This window comes from Mesoplodon densirostris, chromosome 19 (assembly GCF_025265405.1).
Source record: "Mesoplodon densirostris isolate mMesDen1 chromosome 19, mMesDen1 primary haplotype, whole genome shotgun sequence".
NCBI classification, from domain to species: Eukaryota; Metazoa; Chordata; class Mammalia; order Artiodactyla; family Ziphiidae; genus Mesoplodon; species Mesoplodon densirostris.
In genome coordinates this window covers 1,389,200-1,410,475 of record NC_082679.1, presented here as the reverse complement: position 1 = coordinate 1,410,475, position 21,276 = coordinate 1,389,200, and the positions used below count along the sequence as shown (strand labels likewise).

At 43.4% G+C, this 21,276-nt stretch overlaps 1 protein-coding gene across 1 annotated transcript; it reads right to left on the bottom strand.

Annotated features, from left to right (window-relative positions):
- Positions 1 to 4,912: 4,912 nt before the first annotated feature.
- On the bottom strand, positions 4,913 to 18,795 carry LOC132479836 (zinc finger protein 211-like). The gene is made up of 4 exons (XM_060083474.1): positions 18,546 to 18,795; positions 17,882 to 17,920; positions 17,141 to 17,267; positions 4,913 to 6,967 (listed from the first exon to the last, which is right to left on the bottom strand). The coding sequence occupies exons 2-4, from the start codon at positions 17,912 to 17,914 to the stop codon at positions 5,574 to 5,576; spliced, it is 1,554 nt and encodes a 517-aa protein (XP_059939457.1). The 5' UTR covers positions 17,915 to 17,920; positions 18,546 to 18,795; the 3' UTR covers positions 4,913 to 5,573.
- Between the last annotated feature and the right edge of the window lie 2,481 nt (positions 18,796 to 21,276).

The following is a 21,276-nucleotide window of genomic DNA, read 5'->3' as shown; positions in this document are numbered from 1 at the left end:
CGAGCCCTGGTGCAGGAAGACCTCACATGCCGCAGAGCAACTAAGCCCGTGTGCCACAACTACTGAAGCCTGCGCACCTAGAGCCCATGAGCCACAACTACTGAGCCCGTGTGCCACAACCACTGAAGCCTGCGTGCCTAGAGCCCATAAGCCACAACTACTGAGCCCACGTGCCACAACTACTGAAGCCTGGGCACCTAGAGCCCATGCTCTGCAACGAGAAGCCACCGCAATGGGAAGCCTGCGCACCGCAACGAAGAGTAGCCCCCACTCGCCCCAATGAGAGAAAGCCCGTGCACAGCAATGAAAACCCAACACAGCCAAAAATAAATATATTTAAAAAAAAAAAAAGAAATTCACTGGGGTGGCATGACGCTGAAATCTGTGTCAGGCAGTGGCCCGTCTGCTCTCTGCAAGTGCAATGATGAATATATGTCCCGCATGAGTGTATAGCAAATCCCCTCACGAGGGGATGTCATCAATGTAGTGCCATACTTGGGTGCCTGAGGACAGCTGGATCCAATTAACTTCTTGTCAGTTGAGGCTGTATGTGATGGTTGAACCACTGAGGTACCTCATGGGCAACTAAGTACAGAGGTGTATAGTATTGAGTTCCTGTATAGGTGAAGGAGAGGCTGTTGAAATAGACACTGGCTAGAATACATGTAAGAGCAAAGTATTGGCCTGTGAAGATTGAATGGCATGTTCATTTGAATTATGTGAGGTATAGGGGCCTCAATGGATGGGACCAGGGTATCAGTAATCCACCATGAGATGCCATTCCTCGTAGGACACTTAATATCTATGGTGGTGTCTCATATGTAAACAAAACTAGTTACTTCTCACTTCAGGTTAATGAACCTGATTTGTATGTTAAAGATATTATTTGATATGTCTTCAAAATGATTTCTGACCTTTTCTCATTCAATTGATTAAATTGTGTTATTTTGCCTACTACTTCCTTTTGTTATTTCGTGTTTTAATTTACTTGGAAAAGTTCACGTAAATACATATGAGGGTAAATATAACACAAACACTTCCCTCCCCACCTGTATGAGTCTGAAAGGAAACACATTTATGGCTGTAGATCCTTCTGGAGACATTTGGATTCACTTACATATAGTAACATTTTTTCTCACTCCAGTGATCTGATCTTCTGGCTGTTTGACTCATACCCATAGTGCTCTTTTAGCCTCTGCCAGATGCCTGCAAACATCTAAAATATGTATGATAATACTAAGAATGCTAGAGCATAATAACACTTTATACTATAAGTATGCTCCCTGTGTTTTCAAATTTACTGAAGTTCCCACTTATGGAACCTTAATCATTATAAATTATGTTGGCTTGTGAATTTTCTGTCAACAAGAACAAAGACACAAACTTCCAGAGGATTCATACTGAAAAGACTATGGTTTTGACTCCAGAATAAACTGCTAGAAAACTGCATTTCAATTTTTAATTTAATATGCATTCTTTCTGATCCTTTGTGAGGAAAATATCCTCAAAGTTAGGTTGTTAGTTTTTCTCAAAAATTGCCTGTATTCAAACATCTTGCCTGCTCTGTTTGTTTCTTGAACTGAAGTATTTAACTGAATAAGTGCCATTATTATAGATTGTTGTTTGTTTCCAATGAAAATTTTGGTTTCGGGGTGTAAGCGTTTATTAAACCATCAAAACGTACACGTTAAATATGTGCAGTCTATATGTTCAGTCAATTATACCTTCATGAAGCAAATATTCAAAACTTCTCACTTCCTAATAATTTTACTATGTTTTATTATCATCTGTGTTCTACAGGTTATTTGTAGCTACTGGAATTAGAAGGATGTACCTCTATGAACTCATCCCAGCTCCATGCTCAGTGACACCTTGTTGGTAGTTTGAAATTGTCCATGGTGGCAGTATTTGTATCAGGCAAACTGGAAAATACTACAAACCAGGACTTCATTATATTATTCAAAGTCAAGATTTAAGAATATGTGAATAATGCAGATTAAAGTATATACATGGTTTTTGTGGTACGTACATTGTATGTAGCACGCAAAAAAATTGAGGATAAAAATAAGCTATTTATTTGTTAATGAAAAGAAAAATAGTCAAAAGATATGAACAGACATTTTACCAAGAAGATATACAGGGCTTCCCTGGTGGCGCAGTGGTTGAGAGTCCGCCTGCCGATGCAGGGGACACGGGTTCGTGCCCCGATCCCGGAAGATCCCACATGCCGCGGAGCGGCTGGGCCCGCGAGCCATGGCCGCGGAGCCTGTGTGTCCGGAGCCTGTGCTCCGCAACGGGAGAGGCCACAGCAGTGAGAGGCCCACGTACAGAAAAAAATAAAATAAATAAAATAAAATAAAAAAAAAAAGAAGATATACAAATGGAAAATAAACCATGAAAAAAATGTTCAACAACACGAATCCTTAGGGAGACGCAATTAAAACTACTGGTTGCTTAAATTCAAAATTCAAGGAAATTCAAAAGACCGACCATGGTATTGGCAAGAATGTGGAAGCATTTTACATGCTCCTGGTGGGTATGTAAAAGCAAACAACAATTTCAGGTCACAGTTTGGCAGTTTCATAAGTTAACCATTCACCTATTCTATGACTCAGGCATTATACTCTGAGTTACTGACACAAGGCAAGTGAAAATACATACATACATACAGAATTACACACAAATGTTCTAGCACCTTCATTTACAATACCCAAAACTGGAAATAACCCAAGTGACCATAACCAGATGGATTAAAAAATAGTATAAGTATAGGAAAGAAACTACTCAGAAATAAAAAAATGAATTGCTTATATACGATCACTGAAGAATCTCAAAATATTAATCATGAATGAAACCAGACAAAAAAAGTAAACATTTCATGAATAAAATCATATAAAATTCTAGAAAATACAAACTAATCTACTATAAATAAAAGTAAATGAATGGTGATCTGTGGGTGGGGGAGAGGAAGGACATTATAAAATGGCATGAGGTAAACTGGAGATGATAGACGTGTTCATTATCATGATTATGATGAGGCTTTGTGATTTTATATGTAAAAATTTATACACTTCAAATAGATACAGTATATCACATGTCAACTATACCTGAATAAAAATGTACAAAATGGTTCAAAAGAAAAATCTACATCTCTCACTTTTTTCAGAAAATCAGGTCTGGGGAATTTCCCTGACAGGTCCAGTGGTTCACTGCCGTGGCCTGGGTTCAATCCCTGGTCAGGGAACTAAGATCCCACAAGCCGCATGGCACAGCCAAAAAACAAAACAAACAAACAAAAAAACAAAAATCAGGCCTAGCAATCCTATATTGCCTCTCTTTTCTGATGACCTTGGAGGAGCAGCCTTGCTTTAGTGGTAGCAAATACAGATGAGTAATAGATTCCTTTCCACCTGAGTTAATAGGAATGCTGGCTGGTCACAGAGCCACACTGTGGACTAAGGCAGCGGTCCCCAAACTTTTTGGCACCAGGGACTGGTTTCATGGACGACAATTTTTCAACAGACAGGGGAGGGGGGTTGGGGGGTGGGGTGGGGTGTGTGATGGTTCAGGCGGTAACGTGAGCAATGGGGAGCAGCAGATGAAGCTTTACTCACTTGATCGCCACTCCGCTCCTGCTGTGAAACCCGCTTCCTAACAGGCCGCGGATCAGTGCCGGTCCAAGGCCAGTGGGTTAGGGAACCCTGGACTAAGGGATTTCCTTTCTCTCTCTGTTTGCTTCTCTGCCTCTGTAGCAATGGCCTTTAGGTGAACATCCCAGAGAGGCTATAGGAATCCAGAAAACCAATAGCTTCTTTTCTTTCACAATGACCTCAGCTACAAAAGATACACTTGCCTGGAGGTTCTGAGAATTTCTGGGCATCTGTGCCCACTGATACTGCACAGTCAGTCAATGGAGCATTTGTTGATGCAATTTTAGAAGGAGCACACTCCATCTACTCCACTGCACTCTCCCCCGCTGCAGGGTTCCTTTACCAAGATGGTTCCCCCTGGCCCTAGTCTTACAGTAGCATTATCTAGTGAACTCTGGGGAGCAGGGCATGTGGTTCTTTTGCAGGATAACTGCTGAGCATTATGTGATATTTACTGTGAATAAGAAAAACAATTTGTGTTGTTATCAGAAGCACTGGAGGCTGTCATAACTTCCTGGCTCCTCAGGGTGTTTTCTGAACCCACAAAAAATCCTGATACCCGGGGCTTCCCTAGTGGCGCAGTGGTTGAGAGTCCGCCTGCCGATGCAGGGGACACGGGTTCGTGCCCCGGTCTGGGAGGATCCCACATGCCGCGGAGCGGCTGGGCCCGAGCCATGGCCGCTGAGCCTGCGTGTCCAGAGCCTGTGCTCTGCGGCAGGAGGGGCCACAGTGGTGAGAGGCCCATGTACCGCAAAAAAAAAAAAAAATCCTGATACCCAGTCTACAAATAAGGACCCTAAAACCCTGCAGTCTTTTCTAGGAGACCCTGGGCAACAATATATTTACCTTAGGCCAAAACCAGAAAGAGAGCTATATATATATATATATATATATATATATATAGTGTGTGGGGGTGTGTGTGTGTGGTACGCGGGCCTCTCACCACTGTGGCCTCTCCCGTTGCAGAGCACAGGCTCCGGACGCGCAGGCTCAGCGGGCAAGGCTCACAGGCCCAGCCGCTCCGCGGCATGTGGGATCCTCCCAGACCGGGGCATGAACCCACATCCCCTGCATCGGCAAGCAGATTCCCAACCACTGAGCCACCAGGGAAGCCCGAGAGCTATATTCTTAATCATACTGACATGTGAGGCACACAAAGCATGGGACCCCCCACGAGAGCTGTGCAGTCCTTAATGCTGGTAGAGCCCAGTTGTTTTCAGATCACCTCACACAGTGAATAGAACCCCAAGAGCAAAGGTGGCTTAAACATTGATGCCTTTATTATTACAAAATGCAGAGCAATAAGGGGCATGCAGTTCCCAGCTTCGTGACTCGGAGGCTGGGAAAATCCAAGAGAAGTGTCACCATAAACAAACGTGTCCCTGAAACTGCAGTCCTTCCTGGAAAGTCACCAATAGAATTCCGACTGGGTCCACTGGGCCCAAACTGGATCGGGTCCAGGCCCTACTTTGGAAATGGGAAGGGAATGAGGATCCCACAAGAGCTAAGGCTACTCATTACTTCCCCCACAAACAGGGATGAGACAGAGGTCAACTTCCCTAAACATGTTGGGAGGTAACTTTTGCACATTGTGTGAACCTGCTGGGTAGCACAGGTGAAATGAATTGTCATACTGGCAGTGACATAAAGCTAGAAAGAGCCTGGCAGGAAATAAAGTATAACACAGCTCCTTAAAGATTCCTACATAACTGGGATTTTAGGGCAGTCTCCCCACTGCAGATTTTTGGATGTATGGGCTTTAATTCAAGTAGATGGCTCCCTCACAACTTCTCTCCTCCAGTGTAATTATACTAGAAGGAAACTGCACATCCCAGCTATCTATGGCCCTTCACTAGTGTGAAGTCTCTCGTGTTGAATGAGGTTATATTTGCAGCTGAAAATTTTTTCCAACATTCAATGTGCTCAGGACCTTTTTCCAGTGTGAATTCTCTGGTGCTGAATGAGGCTGGAACTTTGGCTGAAGGATTTTCCACAGTCCCCACACTCATACGGCCTTTCTCCTGTGTGGACTCTCAGGTGTTTAACGAGGTTAGATTTGCAGCTAAACGATTTCCCACATTCAGTGCACTCAATAGGCCTTTCTCCAGTGTGAACTCTCCAGTGGTTCTTGAGGTTGGAACTATGGCTAAATGATTTTCCACAGTCCCCACACTTATAGGGCCTTTCTCCTGTGTGGACTTTCCGATGTGAACTAAAGCTGGAGCTTTGCTTAAAGGATTTCCCGCATTTACTGCACTCATAAGGCCTTTCTCCAGTATGAAGTCTCCTGTGGTGAATGAGGCTGGAGCTTCGGCTAAAGGATTTCCCACATTCACCACACTGATGAGGCCGTTCTCCAGTGTGAACTCTCCGGTGGTAAATGAGGCTAAAGTTTTGGCTAAAGGATTTCCCACATTCACTGCACTCATAAGGCCTTTCTCCAGTGTGAACTCTCTGATGTTGAATGAGATTAGATCTTTGACTAAAAGACTTCCCACATTCCCTGCACTCATAAGGTTTTTCTCCTGTGTGAACTTTCCTATGGCTATTGAGGCTATAGCTCTGGCTAAAAGATTTCCCACATTCACTGCACTCATAAGGCCTTTCTCCAGTGTGAACTCTCTGATGTATAATGAAGCTGGAAAGGTAGGTAAAGAATTTTCCACATTCATGGCATTCATAAGGCCTTTCTCCAGTGTGGACTTTCTGGTGCTGAATGAGGTTACATCTTCGGGTACAGGCTTTTCCACATTTGCTGCACTCGTAAAGCCCTTCTCTAGTGAGGACTCCTTGGTCCTCAACAAGTGTGTCTATGCAGTTGAGGGCTTTTTTGCCTTCTCCCCAGTTCTGATGCTTTTTTCCACTGTGAAAGACAGCCTCACACTCATTACTGTTGTTTGGCTTCTCCTCAGTGTGAATGACCTGTTGATGGAAAAATCCCATGCTGGCTAAGAAGTCCTTCGCAATCTCCATACAGATAATGGATTTCCCTGACAAGTGGGTTGTGCAACTCTCTATATACAAGTCTCGGTCTGCAGAACTTCTGATGGGTATCTTTCCAATGTGCTGCCCCTGGGACTGCTGAAGGTTGGCAGTGAAATAAAATCGTTTCCCACACGTGTACGGTTTCTGCCCAAGATGCATTCCCTGGTGCTCAGGCAAGTGCAAAATATCTCTCAAGATTGGGCCCCACATCTCAAAGGGCTGGGCCTTCTGGGGAGATGAAATTGTTTTAAGAGTCCTGATCTGTGACACTCCTTCTACAGAAATGCTCTGTTCAGGAGATGTTTCCTTATCTTCCACTTCATGCCAACAGCCTGAAAAAGTGATGGTGAAGTACAAGTTAACCATATTGAGAGGGGGCAAAACAATCACAAATGTAAATTGATGCATCAAAGAATCAGTCCATGAAACTGTTTTCAGGAAAAGAAAGTTGGGGTCAGCTTGAGGAAGCAGCTGCTGTGCACCACTGGGTCCCTAAGGTCACAGGATGGTGCGGGCCTCCCCAGGCACAGGACATGAGTAAAGGGTGTGGCCCAGGGGGAAAGGCATGTCCTACAGCTCATTCTTCTGTCAATGGCTTTTAGCAGGATTATATCTGCTGACGACATGGGATGTTGTGCAGAAGTCCAGTCCAGTCCCAGAAAAATCTGAGTGGAACAAAGGTAACAAGTGTTTAAGGATAATTAGACACGTGCACACTTTAGGACACTACGAAGTGGGAATGCACTAAGGAGGGAACAGTGTGAGGAATAAGTGAGGTAAGCAGTCCAGAGAGGTGGGGAGTAGCTCTCAGCTGGAGTCAGAATAAAAATGACTAGTAGAAATGACAAGTCAGCAAAGTGTTAAGAATGGAGAAGAGAAAGTAGAAGTGAGGTGTGGCCACTAGCAATGGCACCAAAACACAATTAAACAGGACAGGTTCTTGGTATGATTTTGACAAAGCCCTGAAGTGATGTCCTCTCTCAACTGTCATTCATCTGTGTCAGGCCTGCTCTGAGCCCATCTTGTTGAGAATGGAGTCACGTTCATCCTGTGAAGCAGAGGACATTTTCTGTAGCCCCACCTGAGGATCTGCATGAGACCAAGAGGACCCAATTCCTAAGGGAATGACAGGACAAGTCAGTAGCCAATACTGTCCCAGACAACTCAGCACACAACAGACCACCAGAAAGCTATTTAAATACTACAAAAAAGTTCCTAAGGACAGACAGAGGTAAGAGAGCAGAAAAGTAAGAACCAGCAATGTGTCTTCCCTTCTGGACAACTATACTGGTAGAATCAATCTGATGGAACCCCTCTGCAATGCTAAACTGCTTTAATTTTGATCACTTTCAGCTTTTAGCATGGTAATGGTATTCATCCTCCAACTCCCCTAACTCTGAGCCCTGGGGCAAGCACCATGTATGTGTTCCTGGAGAAGCTTCTAGGAGCCAGGATGGGCAATAAGGCATCTGTCCTCCAAATATCAAAAATCTGTGCTCTTTTTGCTGCTTCTAATGATGGTAGTGCTACGGAGTTGGGCAGCCATTGTTGTAAACCACACTACCAATGTTGCAAAGGCCCTCCCCTCACTAGCTGAAGCAATTTCACAGGGGATTTAAAGGGCAGGCATCTATTCCGTCCACCCCCCTCATATCATTTTTCTCTTAGTCCCATTTTGATAGGCAGAAATTCAAGGACTAAGGCACTCAAAATCAATCATATATACAGGGGAATTTACAAAGTCACCATGCATATCTGGGTAAGAAAAAAACCTGAGTAGACCTTAACTTTATACCGCAGACTGATCTCCAGGATGGAGACACCCTACAGCCATTAAACAAACAAACAGAAAGACAAACAAACAGATCCCAGCAAACCCTAGGAAGAGGGAGAACTGAATCTCAAGTCACCACAATGTAAGACACAAACACCCATTTTTCAAAAACAAAAAAAATCACAGGACATACAAACCAACAGGAAAGCATGGCCCTTTCTAAGGAAAAAAAACCCCCACAAATCAATAGAAACCATCCTTCAGAAAGACCAAATGGCATACTTATTAGAGAAAAACTTGAAAACAACTATTTTAAAAGATGCAGAAAGAGCTAAAAGAAAATATGGGCAGGGACTTCCCTGGCGATCCAGTGGTTAAGACCCCATGCTTCCACTACAGGGGGCACGGGTTCGATCCCTGGTCGGGGAACTAAGATCCCATGTGCCACGTGGCCCAAAAAAAAAAAAAATATATATATATATATATATATGTAGGCAAAGTTAAGAAAATGTTGCATGAGCAAAACAGAAATACCAGTAAAGACATAGAAACATAAGCAAACCAAAAAAATATCGGAGCTGAAAAGTGCAATATAACTGATTGAAAAAAAATCACTAGAGGGATTCAAAAGCAGATCTGAGCAGTCAGAAGAAACAATCGGTGAACTTGAAGATACTGCATCTGAAAACAGAAAGAAAAAATACTGAACAGAAGCAAAGAGAGCATAAGGGCCTGTGGGATACCATCAGGTAGACCAACAAGCACAATGTACACATCCAGAAGTAAAACAGAGAGACAAAAAGGCAGAGACCTTATTTGAAGAAATTACAACTGAAAACATCCCAACCTGATGAAATACAAATATAAACACCTACGAAGCTCAACAAACTCCAAGCAGGATAAATTCAGAGACTCATCATGCAGCACATTAGAATCAAACTGTCAAAGGCCAGAGGCAAAGAGAGAGTCTTGAAAGCAGCAAATCAGAAGCACACATCACATATAAGTGATCCCCAACACGATTATGAAGAGATTTCTCATCAGAAACCACACAGGTCATAAGGCAGTGGGTTGATATATTCCAAGTGTTGAAGGGGAAAAAAAATCTGTCAACCAAGAATTCTATATCAAGAAAAACCGTCCTTCAAAACTGAGGGAAAAATTAAAACATCACAGATAAACCAAAGCTGAGGGAGTTCTTATTAGATGTGTCCTGCAAAAAAAATGAAATATTCTTTATAATATTATAATATATATAAAATTTTAATGTTAACAAATAATATTAAATGTTAAAGGGACTCCTGGTTGAAATGAAAGAACACTAGTTAGTAAACAAAGAACAAAGGTCTCAGATAAAGGTAAATACATAGACAATTATAAAAGCACTTTTATAATAACTTGAGTTTATAACTCTACGTTTTGTTTTCTGTAATATTTAAGAGATTAATACATAAAAAACAATGACTGGTCTAAGTTTCTGGATACACAACATATAAAGATGTAATTTTGCAACATCAATAACTGAAAGGGGTGGGGACCAAGCTATATAGAAGCAGAACATTTTGTTAAAATATTGTTTTTTTTAAATTAATTTTTATTGGCGTATACTTGATTTACAATGTTGTATTAGTTCCTGCTGTAGAGCAAAGTGAATCAGTTATACATATATATAAATCCACTCTTTTTTAGATTTTTTTCCCATATAAGTATATATAGTACTGAGCAGAGTTCCCTGTGCTATACAGTGAGTTATTATTAGTTATCTATTGTATATATTGTAGTGTGTATACATTAATCCCTATTTCCCAATTTATCAACCTCCACCCCCTTTCACCCTTGTTAAAATATCGTTGAAGCTAAAAGGGTATAAATTCAAATAATGTGTTATAATTTTAGCATGGTAAATGTAATTTCCATGGTAACTACAAAGAAAAAAATAGCGTAGAAAGTACAGAAACGACAAAAAATGTAAACATTTTACTACCAAAAAATCAGTGGAACACAAAAAACAGTAATGAGGAAACAAGGGACAAAAGAGACCAAAAGATGTGTAGAAAACAAATAGCAAAATGACGGAAGTAATTTCCCCCTCATTAGTAATTATTCTAAATGTCAATGGAATAAAATTTCTGAGCAAAAGAGAAATTGGCAGAATGGATAAAAGAACATAATCCAACTATATGCTTTCTACAAGACACAACTTGCCAGGATGGTTCAACATAAAAAATTCAGGGATTTCCCTGGTGTTCCAGTGGTTAAGAATCCACTTTCCAGTGCAGGGGACACGGGTTCGATCCCTGGTCAGGGAACTAAGACCCTACATGCCGCGGGGCAACTAAAGCCCTCAAGCCACAGCTACTGAGCCTGCACGCCACAACGAAGCATGCACCACAATGAAAGATCACATATGCCGCAAGGAAGATCCTGCGTGCTGCAACTAAGATCTGATGCAGCCAAAAAATAAATAAATAAATATTTTAAAAACAGATACAAAATTCAGTGTAATATATCATATTAACAGAATGAGGAAAAAATAACACCCCAATCAATGCACAAAAAACACATGACAAAATTTAATACCCTTTCATGATATAAATACTCAACAAACTATCAATAGAAGGAAGCTAGCTTAACATAATAAAAGCAAAGGATTTAAAATCCATGACAAATATTATACTCAACGGTGAAAGACTGAAAAGTATTCCTACAATATCAGAAACAAGAAAAGGACACCAGCTTCTGCCACTACTATTCAACATAGTACTGGAAATTCTAGACAGAGCATTAGGCAGGAAAGACAAAAGGCATCCGTAGCTCATGAAATTTTAAAGAGTCCACCACAAAACTGTTAGAATAAATGAATTCAGCAAAGGAAGAGGATACAAATTAAACAGTTGTGGGAATTCCCTGGTAGTCCAGTGGTTAGGACTCAGCGCTTTCACTGCCAAGGCCTGGGTTCACTCCCTGGTCCGGAACTAAGATCCTCCAAGCCAGGCAGTGTGGCAAAAAAAAAAAAAAAAAAAAAAAAAGAATTAAACAATTGTGTTTTTGTTTTTTTTTCCTCCCAGCAACAGAGACATCCATGGTTTAATGGATGGGGGAGCTTACAAATCTGAAGCAAGGTCCTGAAGTGACACCCCACCCTGTGCAGCAGACAATGGGCAGGACATGACAGCAGGCTTCGCTCCCAGGGGGAACAGGAGATTACCAGTTATAGGGGAGCTGGCCTCAGGTGGGCTCATTAGTTACCAGGGAAACCAGTCGAGAGGCAAACCCCTCACCACCCCTGTGATAAGAATGATCACTAGCTGGGGCCTGCGGCAAGTGAGTAGGAAGGTCGGTCAGTCATGTGCGTAGGGTATAGAGGAAGCAGGCACTGGTCGCGCAGGGGATGTACAGAGAGCAAGAGAACAGCCATCTTGAGGGGCCTGACCATACACTCTACCCCTACACACACTGCACGACCCTTACAATCTTGGTCTACCCTCTTCCGCGATATCCCTGGGGTCAAGTGTGTAGGGGGCACTGCAACCAGATACTAAAAACACAATACAGACAGCAGCAGCCTCAGAGTATCAAGATACCTACTATGCCCAGAAGAGTCATTTGCCAGGATGTGGGCAAATTTTGGAGCCAAGAGCTTACCAGGTCAATGGAAAGAGAGTCAATAGTAGGAGTGCCCTGTCCAGTTATAAGGAAGGTAAGGCCACCCTGGGTTTTCACAAACCCAGAGCTACCCCCATAGGGAGGTCCGGATTTTAAAGAAACATTCTGGTGGCCTAGCCAAGGGTCAGCAGTCACACTACAGATCTGTCTCCCCATGCTAGGTTGAGTGCCATTAGGGTGGACCCATTAGATCCTTCCAAACAAAAAACAGTTAATCCCACTAGTTGGACTTGTGTGTCCAGAAGCCAGCCTATTCCATCCCACACAGCACAGCCAAGGGAGGCTCATGGGCAGTCAGCTGTATAGTAATGTTTACCAACGGGGATCCTCCTTCTTTTTTTTTTTTTTTTTAACTTTTGGCTGTTCCACGAAGCATGCGAGATCTTAGTTCAACAGGGCTCCTTCTGATGTACTGGCATGCGGGACAGGAATATGGTGAGAGTCTTTCTCCCCCATTGTCAGTAGTCCCCACATAGTCACAGTAGCCAGGTCAATTTTTCATGGAAGTCCAGAGAAGGTTGACAATGGCATCTCGCTGGAGACCCAGCAATTAGATTCACTTTGCAGTGAGGCCAGTGTTGCTGCTCAGTCGTGGAATAGATTTCCTCCTTCAGGCTAGAGATGAAATTTAAGACATCTAACAGGCACAACACAGGGGAGATTATGAAAATTAAGCAAAACACAAGCAGTAACCACATTCTGAGATAACACACCTGCCTGTGGTTTTTCTCCTAGTCTGTAAAACAGTTCAAAATCTCAAAACACAAGAACGTGACTAAAATCATGTATACGATGGCCCCTTAGTTTCACCTTGGATGTCTGAACAAGTTACTCCATTTTGACTTTCAAATCCATTCCCTTCCTCAGTGGCCAAAACAGATGTACAATGCATGTCTGAAAGACCACAAATAGGCTGCTCTGATCAGTAAAATTTCAGTTAAGCCAGAATGACTTCCCTATACCTCAGCACATGGAGATTTTTCCACCATTTCCCCTTCTGATTGCAAATCTCTCAGTAGAAAGCATTGACGACTGAAATATCCGTCCCTCTCTGCTGGGTGCTGGCTCCTACCCCAGGTTCAGATCATGTCCCTCGGTGCTAGGCCTCCTACATATTTGCCTAGTCATACGAGGTGGGGGAAAACCAATCAGATCCTATGAACAGGCTCAGAGGAATGTTAATGGGCAAACACTTTATAGGCCATATACTTCTTTCTTTTTTTTAAATTTATTTATTTATGGCTACATTGGGTCTTTCTTGCTGCACACGGGCTTTCTCTAGTTGCGGTGAGTGGGGGCTACTTTTCATTGTGGTGTGTGGGCTTCTCATTGTGGTGGCTTCTCTTGTTACAGAGCATGGGCTCTAGGCACATGGGCTTCAGTAGTTGTGGCATGTGGGCTCTAGAGCACAGGCTCAGTAGTTGTGGTGCACGTGTTTAGTTGTTCCATGGCATGTGGGATCTTCCTGGTTCAGGGCTCGAACCCGTGTCCCCTGCACTGGCAGGTGGATTCTTAACCACTGGGCCACCAGGGAAGCCCTAGACCATATATTTGTTATACCCAATGGTCACACAAGCATTGTACATGTGCTTTTAGTAGCAGACTTAAAGCAAGCAGTGTCACACTTCATGTGACACACACTGTCACACACTCTGTGACAATTTCACTAGATAATTTTCTTTCCATCCAGAACATCAGAGCAAAAGTATGGCTAACACAATAACTTTCATAAATACAAACCTCAATTAACAGAACTAGGTTTTAATATCCACTAAAACATAGCCTTTTTTCTCCTTGAAATTACCCTCATCTCCACCAAACACAGCCAAATCGAAACTAATCTGTTTGCAAAACAAGTGTGGTCAACTGACCACCTAGGCTTCTCCAAACTAGTTGTGGTGGAATTCCTCAGAAGGAGTGTCAGACTGAATTCCCAAAAGGCCAGGAAAGCCATGCCAAAGGCCTGCCACCAGATTATGCCTTGGTGGATTTTTCTCTTCTAGAAGTCCCCCAAATATTGAGATTCCTGCACATGCCAGGAGCCAGCGTTTTCCATTCCCCTGATAAGGCTGCTTGGAACCCAAGAGTCCCCAATTTCTGGAGGCACCAGGCAGAGAGAAAAGAAAAATGTTTCAATTCTATGCACAGGTGTAGTTTACCCAATTGCTGTAAGTCATAACTAACTTCAGGGGAAGGGCGGCTTCCCTCCACACGTATGAAGCAAGGTCCTGGATCGACACCCCACCATGTGCGGCAGACGGCGCGCAGGACATGGCGGCAGTTTTCCACAGTTGTATTTCTACACACTAACAATGAACAATCGAACAAGAAACTAAGAAAAAAACTCCACTTATAAAAGTATCTATCAGGGATTCCCTGGTGGCGCAGTGGTTGAGAGTCCGCCTGCCGATGCAGGGGACGCAGGTTTGTGCCCCGGACCGGGAAGATCCCACATGCCGCGGAGCGGCTAGGCCTGTGAGCCATGGCCGCTGGGTCTGCGCATCTGGAGCCTGTGCTCCACGACGGGAGAGGCCGCAGCAGTGAGAGGCCTGCGTACCTCAAAAAAAAAAAAAAAGTATCTATCAAAAGAATAAAATACTTAGAAATAAACTTAACTAAGGAAGTAAGACTTGTACACTAAAAAGTATAAAACACTGCTAAAAAAAAATTAAAGACAGTAAATGGAAAGACTTCTATGCTCATAAATTGGAAAACTTAATATTGTGAAGATGTCGATATGACCCCCAAGCCATCTACAGACTCAATGCAATCCCTGTCAAAATTCCAATGACATTTTCTGCAGTAATAGAAAATTTCATCCTAAAATTCATATGCAATCTCAAGTGACAACAAATAGCCAAAACAATATTGAAAAAGAAGAACAAAGTTGGAGGAGTCACAGTTCTAAATTTCAAGTATCAGTGTGAAGCTACGGTATTCAAAACAGTGTGATACTGGAATCAAGGCAGACATAGAGACCAATGGCACAGAATAAAGAGCTCAGAAATAAACTCTCACATATATGGTTAAATGGTTTTCAAAAAGGAGGCCAAGACCATTCGACAGGGAAGGACAGGCTTTTCAACACATGATGCTGGGAAAACTGAATACCACATGCATAAGAATGAAATTAGATGGACACCAGGTACATAAATTAACTCAAAATGTATCAAAGATCTAAACTTAAGAGCTACAAATATAAAACTCTTCAAAGAAAACAGAGGAAAAGCTTCATGACATTGCATATGGCAGTGATTCCTTGGAAACGACATCAAAGGCACAAAGAAAAAAAGGAAAACAAACTGGACTTCATCAAAATGAAAAACTTTGGTACATCAAACGATGCTAAGAACATAGTAAAACGGCAACTTACAGAATGGGAGATAATATTTACAAGTCACATATCTGACAAAAAATTAATATCCAGAATATATAGAGAATTCCTAAAATTCAAAAACAAAAACATCAAGCAACTTGATTCAAAACTTGGGAAAAGACTTCAACAGACATTACTCCAACGAAGACATACAAAAGGGTAATAAGCACACAAAAAGATGCTCAACATCACCAGTTGTGAGGGAAATGCAAATCGAAACACTATGATACCGGGACTTCCCTGGTGGTGCAGTGGTTAAGAATCTGCCTGGCAATGCAGGGGACACGGATGCGATCCCTGATCCGGCAAGATCCCACATGCTGCGAAGCAACTAAGCCTGTGCACCACAACTATTGACCTTGGGCTCTAGAGCCCACGAGCCACAACTACTGAGCCCACATGCCACAACTACTGAAGCCCGTGCACCTAGAGCCCATGCTCTGCAACGAGAAGCCACCCCAATGAGAAGCCTGCGTACCACAACGAAGAGTAGCCCCCACTCGCCACAACTAGAGAAAGCCCGTGCCCAGCAACGAAGACAAAATGCAGCCAAAAATAAATAAATAAATAAATAAACATACCTGCTTTAAAAAACAAAAACAAAACAAACAAACCCACTATGCTACCACTTCACACCAATTAGGATGGTATCACCCCCCAAAAACAGAAGTGTCGGCAAGGATGGGAGAAATTGGAACCTTTGAGCAGCTGTAATTTAAATCCTATTAAAGACACATTTATCATAAGATGAAGCAATTCCAATTTTCCGTATATAGCCAAAAAAACTGAAGCAGGGACACTAAATATCTGCACACCCATGTTCATAACAGCATTATACACAAGAGCCAAAAGGTAGAAGCACTCAAGTGTCCACTGGTGGAATAATAGTAAACAAAATGTGGTACATTCATAAAATAGAATATTATTCAGCCTTAAAAAGAAAGGAAATTCTGACACATACTACAACACAGAGGAACCTGTAAGATAGTATGCTAAGTCAAAAAAGCCAGACCAAAAAAAAAAAAAAACTGGTGATGATTCCGCCAATATGAGACACTCAGAATAGTCAAATTCAGATTCAGAAAGTAGAATGGTGGATGTGAGTGGATGGGGGAAGTTACCGTTTAATGGGTACAGAGTTGAAGTTTACAAGATGAAAAACTTCTGTGGATGCATGATTGTGATGGTTGCACAATGAGAATTACTAAATGCCACTTAGAAGTGGTAAATATTTTGTTTCGCAAAATTACCACAACTAAAATAAAGTAAAAAGAATGTTAGCAAAGGATCTTTCAAGACCTTTTGTGTAAGCAGGGACTATATGAGTGACTTCACTTCCAGGCAGTCAGGAACAAATAAATGTGAGGTACAGAAAGGGAGTAATACTAGGGTGCCATGGAACTAGACAGTCACCCAGCAAGAGAGAGGGCATGACAGGTGGGATCCATTAGGCTGACCTAAAGAACAGCGAGACCTAATCCTTCCCTGTGAAGCTTCGGGGCAGGAGGTGCTGGAGTGATAAGGATGAGAAGTAGGCATGCACTCAGCTCACCCCTTGAACCACAGCACATACCCAGGCAACTGGGGAAGGAAGCAGTGCCCATGGTTTAGATGGAGACATACCTGACCCTGGAGAAAAGAGAAAGGCCAAGCCTTGCCCAGGGCATAGGGGCAGGTGTAAGAGCTTACCCAATGAAGACGTAAGTGCAAAATTCTCCAGCATCACATCGTGGTACAGGCATCTCTGAGCCTCATCAAGGAGAGCCCATTCCTCCCAGGAGAAATACAAGGCCACATCCTCAAAGGTCACACTTCCCTGCCAGGATAGAGACAGATGAAATCATCAACAGCCTCACTCCTGAAGACCCACAGTCTATCTCCTCACACACCTACCCCATGCCCATCCTCCTCCTAAGATCTCAGAGGAGATCCCAGGCCCTAATGCCATTGATGTCTGCATCTTCTCATACTCCCATTAAGCACGTGCTCACTCTGCTGTCCACTCTGCAACCAGATGGAGCCTGTTAAGACCTAGATGCGGACACCTCCCTCATCTGATCCAGACCTCCCACTGCCTGCAGAACAGATGCCTAACCTCACAGGCAGTCATTCCAAGTCTGACTCTTACTCCCCACACCCAGTTTGTTCTCACCAGAAAGGAAGGAGACCTGCAATTCCCTGAACCAGCTTAGCCTCGCCTCCAAGCACTTCCCGTTTTTGTGATAAGCTTCCACATCTCTTTCCACTGGTGGCCTGAAATGGGAACCCCTCCATCAAACCCCCGGACTCAACTCAGGACCCTGAGCTAGGATTCCCTAAGGTCCCCACACCCAAGGGCTGGGAAAATGGCAGGTGACAAGTCTCATGACACCACAAATTTGGAGAAAATAGGGGTTGGGACCAGCGACGGAGGACGAAACCGCCACTTACCTGATTAGGTTCCAAAAGCACTTCTGCAGCCATGGAAACCTGTGGGAAGAGGCAGGTCTTAGAGGGAAGTCAGCATGGCATCCTACCAGGGGCTCAGGCTTTCCCTGCACCCCTGGGGGTCACCAGAGCCAGGTAATCTCGGGCCGACCATCTAACCTCTGTATTGACTCTCGGCAGTTTTTGTGTCCTTGGGGAAAATCCCCAAGCACCCTCTGCCTCAATGTCCTCAGCAGCCCTACAATTTGTGCTTCCACTGAACAGACTCTGGGGATTTTTTCAAACTTAACTTGGATCATGTCTCTTTTCCGCAAAAATTTCCATGGCTCCAAGCGCCCCAAGAAGGAAGGTACAACTCCTCAGCCTGTCACTGCAGGTGCGACTCTACCCACACTTGGTTCCCTGCAGAAGCAACACGGACCCCAGGTTTCCCCAATCCTCCCGGCTCAATCCGACCTCCCAGCCTTTGCACCTGCCGGTCCCTCCGCCTGTGACCCTCTGCCACGCGCCATCACACCGTCTGTCAGAAACAGGGCCCCACCCACGGCCGCCTCACCGTCCTGGACACCGCGGCCTGGGCTGCGGGCACGAGAGCAGGCGCCCCGCATTCGGGGCTTTAGTGTCTGGTGGGGTGAGGACGGTGAGAGCCCGGAGGACGAGCGTTTACCTGAGGCGGGTCCCTCGGCGGCGCCGCCGCCGCCGCCACCTGAGCCACAAACCGGGGCAGAGAGGGGACAGCCGAGCGTTCCGAACGGACCGGGCACCAACGTCTCCAGACCGGCCCCGCAAGCGGCGATGTGCCCGACTATAGAACCGCCTCTAGTCACTGGGGACAAAGCCTCTTCCCGCGCCTTCTCTGTCTGTCACCTCAATGCCGACTCTGCGCTCTCGGCCTTCTGACCCCGAGGACCGCCAAAATGACCGCCACAAGATACAGGAAGTCCCGCCTTCGCCCAGTGCGCCCTCCCGGAAATGCCGAAAGTCTGGATGTTCATTGGGTGTTCGTCGCTGCCGCTCAGCGCATCGCTTTCTGGGTAATGGAGTTCCCGCCGCCACACAGGCCCGCAGGAGCGGCGCCTTTGCTGGAATCTCCCAGGGAAAGGGTCTAGCAATGCCCCGGGGCTGCTCAGAGCTGTAGGCCTTGTTCTTCTAGGTCGGAGAGAAGCTTCGCTTCCTCTCAAAGGGGCGAAGGCCAGTTTCTGGGGAGTCCGAAGTGCATTTAGAAATCCTTCAATGCTATTGATCTCTGAAGTGTTTAGAAATTCGGATTCCATGCGAACATTTTCTGGTGGATGTGAACATTGTCTGGTAGATGCAAGTGATTATACATTATCCTATTGTCCTGTAAATGCACGCAGACTGAGGCATTAAAGTCATTTTTGTGAGCTTTAGTACGTTTTGTCCGGGAATTTAAAGGAAAAAAAAAAAAATCACCTGGGCCACAGTAGACAAGATAGAGGAGGCATATTGGACGGCTCTGATGAAGCCGGATGTGGTGGGATCCGGGCCTCTCCTTTCTGGTAGTCAATGATTAATGATTATGCCCAACTCAGTGAGAAACACCATAAAACATTAAATCATTTTATCTAAAAACCATAAATCTGTTTTACATATGCACATTCCTTTTTGTACTACACAGCTGACAGTTTCTCTTGTATGAAATGTAACATTGGCTATTGTTTATTAAGGAGTACTACTCTCTGTACATTTATAAAATAGAAAGTTGTTGATAAACAAAATTCAACTGACTACATGTTAAAGATCTAAATGGGGGCTTCCCTGGTGGCGCAGTGGTTAAGAATCCGCCTGCCAATTCAGGGGACACGGGTTCGACGCCTGGTCCAGGACGATCCCACATGCCGCGGAGCAACTAAGTCCCTGTGCCACAACTACTGAGCCTGTGCTCTAGAGCCCATGAGCCACAACTACTGAAGCCTGCACACCTAGAGCCCGTGCTCTGCAACAAGAGAAGCCACCTCAATGTGAAACCCACGCACCACAACCAAGAGTAGCCTCTGCTCCCGGCAACTAGAGAAAACCAGCGCGCAGCAACCAGGACCCAACGCAGTCAAAAATAAATAAACTAATTAATTTTAAAAAAAGAAATAAAAAGTTTTTTAAAAAATTAAAAGTAAATAATCATGAATATATCTCTAAAACATGGAATTCATTCATGAGCAGAACATGTATGTACTTTTCACACCTACAAAAATAACAGTGACATCAAACACATGGTCAGAGTTTACACATAACAAATTTCCTCCCCCCCTAAAATTTCCTTTTTAGATCATTTGAATCACGATCCAGTCATTTTGTCTTTTAGACCACTTGTAATTAATATTTCTCCCTTCTTCAAAACTTTTTTTTTCATGGAGAAGAAAATGGATCATTTGTACAAGATCATTTCCATCATTCTACTATCTAATTGCAGCTTTTTTATATGGTGTAACACATTCTTCCAAATGGCAAAAAAATGCATAATTTGCTCCAAAGGGTGGTCTAATGTAGGTTCAGATTTTTGTCAAGGATACTTCCCAGGTGGTACAATGTCCTTCTCATTGCCTACAATGGAGGGCCATTATGAAAGGCTGTATGTAGCCCTTTCTGTGACATGATTGATCATGAGGATTGATCAGCATGACCATGTGCCCCAATATCAATTTCCCACAGCCTGTCATCAGTTGGTTGCAGCTGTCACTGATGATCATTCTGTAGATCCACTACTATACTAGAGGAAGTAGAATGTTAATATTCTATTACCATTTTTGTATTTTCACTTAGAATCCTTCTACAAAAAACTTTTCTGCATCCTCTATTTGATTACCTTGAAATAGTCTGTACTGGAAAGACAGTAGAAATCATTCATATTTCCCTTTATTTTTCTGTTTCCAGAATAAATAGTCAATTCCTTAACTTTCTGAAAGGCTTCTGACTCTGGCTTTGTAGCATTACGAGCATGTGGTTATTTAAAGTACTTGATGCGTTTAAAAGTTGTCCAGGTAATTTTCTTTGAGATTTAATTTGTACCATAACTGTGGAGGGGGATGATTTTCAAGTTGAATCCTTTGGCATCCTCATTCTCACGTGACCCCAGTTGTGTGGTAGACTGTCCTTGTGTCCTGGATCGAATAGATGTTCCATCTTGAACATTTCCTGCACTAGATCTGGATTTGGCAAATTTTTTTAAGATGCTATTTTCTTTCATGAGAAAGTGCATTTGGAGAACACAGCCTGAGTAATTTGGATGGTAATTACTCAGGACAGGGCTATCATGTGTAGATCCCTTTAATGAGAGGAGATAGAATATACATATATGGTTTAAACATGGTTTAAACAAATACAGATCAAGTTTAAGTTCATTCTTCCAAACAAGTTTAAAATGATATAATTTTTACTTA